Here is a 6671-nt window from a genome sequence, read left to right on the forward strand (position 1 = left end):
TAACGTGCATTTTCCTAAATTTAGCCTAACAACATTAAAATCATCATATGCTGGTAACTTTAAACTATAGGTTTTAATTAGTTTTTACCCAGTTTTTTGTTATACTTTTTTCTTTTTAACTTCTTTTATTTAAAGTTTAGCCTAATGTCTTCCTACTTGTTATCACATAAATTTTTACAGATTTTAAACAACTGAAGATCTCGTTTTTTTAAACGAGTGAAACATTGTATTGTAATAAAATTTTAAAAATTTATCATTGAATCATTCTCCTTTTTAAGTCGAGAACTTTGATTGCAACCTTTAAAGCAAAAAGTACGAAGTTATTTGAACGCTATTATTCCTAATAGTTTGTTAAGTTATTTTAAATTGTAGTTTTAATTATAATAGTTTTAATTTAAGCTCCTCAAAAAAAGAAAAAATAGTTCTTTTGTAGAATTTATACTAAAAAAAATAATGTTTTGTTTTTAGAAAAGCTTAGTTATTTTTGATTAATAAAAACGAAACGTAAAATTACAAAAATAATTAATAACTTTTTATACAACCTTTTTTTCAAACTAATAAGCAGTTATTTTTGAAAAAGTACCAAAGTTAGCACAGAACGTAAAAAAAAGTTTTTCGAATTTGATTAAAACATACTTAAAAACATCCTTATTAGATCTTTATTTACTTAAAAAGCAGTTTTTTCAACTAAGTTTAAACATTTCTATATACCTCTGTTTTTTTTTTCTTTATGTCAACTTTCTTTGTTTTGTAAAACACATGTTTAAAGTTTAGTTTTTTTTTTTTTCTAAAATTTGTTTATAAGTAATCAAGGAGTAAATAACTTCTTACATAATTGTAGCATAGATTGTATGTTCGTTTGAAATTAAAGAAAGTTTACCCTAAAAACAATTACGTTCGTTTTTTAATTTAAAAAAGCAAGTTATATATTTAAGGTCTATTTTTGGTGAAACGAAATATCGAATATGTATACACTTTTAGAAACTTATAAAAAATAAAAACGTAACAGACATACATAGGTATATACTTGAAACAAAAAGTAGTAGACATGTTTAACAACTTTAAGAACTTCCTTTGTTTTACGAGGAATGTATGTAAAAATTTCCGGATAACCTTATGAACGGATAGAGGATTTGCACCAGTTTTCACTTACGCACGAGTCATCATTTTTATAACAATTTCGGGTATAATTTTTTTTTTGGTTTAAAATATTTCGAAAAACACACAAATCATTTCTTTGATTTAACATTACGTTTTTACTTGACAACTGAAGTTATTTTGATTAGAAATCAATAAATAATAAAGATTTTTTTACAGTTTTTGTAGTAAAAACAGTTATGCTTTAAAACTAAGAAATATTTTAGTTATTTCTGAAGAAAAAACAAAATTAAATCAAAATATGTAGATATTTTTTTAAAACATTACTTCTATTTATCTTGTAATGATAAAAAGTTTATCATATAAGTTCTAAATCTTTTGACTCAACATTGCTTTTTCAACTTTAAAACCAATGTGGTAAGAATTAAACAACTAATAATTTTGACACTTAAGGAATGTTGATTTTAAATATTTTTTCAACTTCTTCAGTAAACATACAACCATGCCTTAAAACCAATTTATGTTGTTTTTATTTTTTCTTACTTCAAAACGCTGCTGTATATGAAAGTATATAGCTTAAGTTTAAATTTACCAATAAAAGTTATTATGATTTTACTTTTACATATACCAAATAATAATTTAAAATTGTATAAAATTTAAAAACAAGAACAAAATAAAGTTTAAAAATTTTTGCAAAAGTTATACACTTCAGCCTTACATTTTTCAAATCACAAATACTGTCTTGGAGTTTTGGTAAACTATTTGTAATGGTATAAAGCATAAATGTAGTTGTATTTGATCATAAAACCTATTTAAACAACGCTAACCTAATCAGTAAGTCATGTGACTTAGATTGCATACAAATATAGCTTTTGTAAATAGAATATCGAAAATATTGTAAAATCATATGAAGTGACTACTTACCTCTTAATTATAGTAGTTTTTAAAAAACTTTTTTTTTTAAAGACTATCGAAAAACTTTTTGAAAAAAATCCGAAGACGGTCATTTATTTAAAGTGTCTATAAAAGGGTTTTCTATCATTTATAACCTGTGATCATTTTTAGCCCGATCATTTATAACCTGATAATTTCTAACACGATCATTTCTAACCCGATCATTTCTAGCCCGATCTTTTCAAACCCGATCATATTTAACTTAATAATTTCTAACCCAAAGACTTCTAACCCGTTCATTTCTAACCCGGTCAGCAAAAATTTCTTACTTGAAGATTTTTTAATAAGAATTTATTTTAACCACATACTTATATTAATATAATTGTCCTTATATCAGAATTCAATTTATTTTGTCTTAAACAAAACTTAATGTTTATACAGTTTTTTGAAAAAAATTATATTTGTGTTTATTTAAATTTGCCATTTTTTTCAAATTTCATTGTTTTTACATTATTATTTATATCAATCTGCTTAAAAGGAACTTATATTTTGATTATACAGGACTTACTGAATTGTTTCTAACTTTATTTTTTATTTTTCATTGTAAGATTCTTAAATTAAGCTCTAATAATTATATCTAAGTTGTATCTTTTTGCTTTTTGCGCAGCTAGAATCTTTTAACACAGAAATTTGAAAAATGTGAGATAATTTAGTAAATCTTGTATAATCAAAAAAAAAACTTCCATTTAAGTAAATTGATAGAACAAAGTAAAATAATAAAATTAATTTGAAATTATAATACGTTAATTGAAGTTGATATTTAAATCATATTTTAATTAAAACTATACAAACATTAAGTAAAACCTTTACAAATACAACTTTTAAATAAAAAAATTCCTCTAATGCAGTATATAAGCTATGATATAAGTCTAGCGCAAATGTTGTATAGTTGTTGGATAACCTATTACTATTTTATATTCGATTAGTTTACATTTTCAGATTAAAAACTTGCACAAAATATTCTACAATTTCCACAAACCTATTTAGATAATGAAATCTTCACAAATATTAAGCGAGCTTGAATAAATTTTGTTTTATTTAGTAAAATGTTATAACTTTTACCTCTTACAAAAAAAAATTATATGAGAGTTATGTTATTTAACAAACCGCAAAAGCATGTCATGTCGACTGACCGTTTAGCTTTAGTCCTACGAAGCAGAACTAGTAAAAAAATTAAACAGTTTGTAAATTTTTTTTAATCTAAAAAAGTTCTATTGAAGCAGATTGTTGTAAAAAAAAAGTGAACTATTTAAAATATTTCAACTATATAAAGTTAAAATAATAATAATACTAAAAATATTATTTAAGTAAAACTATCTAAACACTTTTTTTTTTAGATAATCTAATTTTTGATGTAAGAACAGTTCTCTTAAGATTAGTTTGTTTTTTAAATAAATCCTGATTTAAAAACCTAAAAACAAAGAAACTTTTTACTGATCGGGTTAGAAGTGATCGCAGGTAAGAAATAATTGACTCCCCTATAAAAGTATGTGCTACAAAACTAAACCTATAAAAATATTAGTGTTTTGGTTTATTTAATTTCTCTAGTTTGTTTAAGTTTAGAAAAATTGGTAAAGTTAACTTATCATTACCTTTTTTATTGAAAAACTTATTCTTATAGAAATTGTTAGATTTTTGAAGTTTAAGACATAAATTTGAAACACTCTTTAACATATCCCAAAAAACAAAGGTTCTTTTAATCAATATTGTAGTAACTTATGTTTTTTTTTACTTAAAAATTAATACGTGAAACTAACAAAAAAAACAGGATAATTTAAACAAACTAGTAAATTTTTATATTTTTAACACACTTTGTTATTTATTGATAGGCATTAATTTCGAAAACATAAATTTAAAGACTCAACAAGTATAACTAAATTTTACCAAGATCAACCGTTATAAATTACAGTCATTAATTTTACGTTATACTTTTTAGTTTAACTACAATATTTTTGCATTTATTAACTTTTTTAAGTTTAAGTTAAAAATGTTATATATATTTGGCTTAAACATTTATTTTTATAGATAACTTATAGTAGTTTTTAGTTAAATAACACTTTGTATAATGATAAATGATAATAAATAATAATTGTTTAGTATTTTTAAGGATCGTTACATAGAAGCCTTAAGTTAACTAATAATTCATAAAATTTTGAGTAATGCTTAAACGGATTTAAAAATTAAAAAAACTTTAAATTCGTTTTAATATGCAGAGCCTTGATTAGTGGCGCTTTTTTTAATGTTCCTATTACATAATATACACTATTATAGGAAGGTTTTTAAACGTATTTATATACCATTTCAAACTTAGTATATAGAGATTACTCATTTTTATTTTATACTTTATTTCACAAAGCATTTCAAAACTACACGAGTTTCAGTTTCAAGTGGTAAATGTTTAATGAATTTGAAAAATTTTTGGTCAATTAAACAATTTAAAAAACAAGCTTAAATTATGATGTATGAATGAGTTCAAATAAATACAAATTTTAGAGTTTAGCAAGTAAAACTAAAGTAAATTTATGTTAAATTAAAATTGTTAATAGTTTTGTTTTTCTATTTAATGCAATTAGCGTATTTAACTTAGGTCGTTCTTCATCAATCAATATTGATTCCAGGCTGTAGAGTTAGCTTTTTTATATCGTTTCAAAACTTTAAAGTAATATCTATGTACTTGGTTGCAAATGGTATATAAACTACACACTCTTTCAATTTTAACATGTGCAAAAGTTTTTGAACCATGTACATCGTATCGATGGTATCGTCAATTCTGACTCTAAAGCTCTAAATTTGGTGTCACAAATATTTTTTTTAGTCCTAAATTATAGCTGTAGCAGTTAATTATCAATTTTTTTAATTAAGTAATACTATTCTTATAAAGTTATGAAATTGTAACTATTTTGTAATACTTTCGTATTTATTTTGATTAAGTATACACTAAAAAAAATTCTTTTCGAAATAAAAGATACTTTTTTAACAAGCTATAGTCATATTGATTTTCGTTTTTGCAGTTTGTCAAGACACCCTGAGTATAAATTATGATAAATCAGTAAGAACACTTCATATAATAATATACTTAAACATGTTCTATTATAAAAATAGTTAAAACTAAAAAGTTAATGTTTGTAAACTATATGAAGTGCTTAATTATACACTTATAAAAAGCTCTTAAATCTTAAATGAGTGTAATCATTTAATATAATCTAACTAAACGTTTATTTTGAAAATTTTAACTATTTTAGCTTTACTAATATACAGACGTCATTTTTACCTCCTCCTTTTACAGTAACGTTGATACCGTTTGATAAATTTGAGGAATCGTGTAAGTACACATGTACTTGCTGTTTGTGGGTCTTTGCTTGAGATGCTGAATACTTTTCTTTTTTTAAAGTAGATTTTGTTGAAACGCGAGGGTTTACTATAGTTTGTTTTCTGTATGTATTACTAGCAACTCTTCTTGGCACATAGGCTTTAGAATCCTTATCACTATTTGAAACAGATAATGGCTGTGCAACATAAACTCGCTGGTACCTAAAAATTTTTAGCATTCGTACAAAACTAACAAAGCAATAAATAAATTACATCTTTGAATTCCGGCTAAAAATCAAAGAACGTATAACGTTTAAATTGATTTTAAAATAGTTACCAAAAATCTGTAGAACAATGTTGATAAATTATACAAATATCAATAAGAACTCATACTTTAGAACTTTATTTTGTAAATTTTCAAATAAACATTAAGCTAAGTTTTTCTTTATGATAAGAAAAACTCAGTAAAAGTCTGATTTTTCAAAACTTAGTGTAGTCAAAAACTCATTACAAGAATTTACAACAAAATAAGAGTACTTATTTACACTTGTTTTATACAAACATTTAGTACAGTTCATGATTAAAAATAAAAGTCTGTTTTAAAATAACACAGTTCTGCTACTTTTATAATGTCAGTAAATGTTTATTTATAAAAACATTAATTCTTGGTCGATTTCTGTTTTTATAAATACATTTACAGTTCATTGTTACTAAAAGTTCAGACATTTACTAGTACAAAGATTTTTGTTTATAAGAATGAAAAAAAAAAACAGCGAATTAAAACTATTTTTTTTAGCTAAGTTAATAATAATTTGGTTAGTTGTATACTAGCTCTACTTGTGTTTTAGCTTTGCTCAAAATTTAAAAAGTTTGTAATTTACCTCGCAGAACTTTGAATTGTTTGAAAGTTTGTGTTCTTTTGTTTGTTAGACTTTTGATAACTTTTGTATTCATATTGACCAATTTTTGGTGCAATTAGATGTTCATAAGCATTTGGATGTATAGCAATTCCTTTTGTGTAGTATAAACAAAAGCTTAAAAAGTAATTAACAACACAACAAAAAGTGTAAAGTTTCATTTTATTAGATTATAAATCTGCAATAAATATTTTTATATAAGTGTAAACTTTAATTTTTTTAGCATTATTTATAATAATTTCGACAAGGTTAAGTATATAAAGTTTTGTTTGTAATTTTTTAATATAAAACATATCATGTACATTCGTAAAACATTGTCCTTAAAGGATATTTTAAATATGTTTATTAAAATTTGGAAGTAGAAGTTATTATTTAAACTGTTTGAAATACATA

At 23.1% G+C, this 6671-nt stretch overlaps 1 protein-coding gene across 2 annotated transcripts in view; it reads right to left on the bottom strand.

Moving 5' to 3' along the window:
* The window catches only part of LOC145833967 (uncharacterized), a 44537-nt gene extending 38085 nt beyond the window's left edge, over window positions 1-6452 (bottom strand). For both annotated transcript variants that reach the window (XM_082941255.1, XM_082941256.1), the window contains exons 1-2: window positions 6243-6452; window positions 5324-5583 (exon numbers count right to left, since the gene is read on the bottom strand). In XM_082941255.1, coding sequence (XP_082797381.1) covers window positions 5324-5583; window positions 6243-6439 — 457 coding nt within the window. In that variant the 5' untranslated portion in view covers window positions 6440-6452. The remainder of the gene's footprint in view (window positions 1-5323; window positions 5584-6242) is intronic.
* Between the last annotated feature and the right edge of the window lie 219 nt (window positions 6453-6671).

The sequence above is a fragment of the Thalia democratica genome, chromosome 4, assembly GCF_965202585.1.
Source record: "Thalia democratica chromosome 4, ktThaDemo2.hap1.1, whole genome shotgun sequence".
Taxonomy (NCBI): domain Eukaryota; kingdom Metazoa; phylum Chordata; class Thaliacea; order Salpida; family Salpidae; genus Thalia; species Thalia democratica.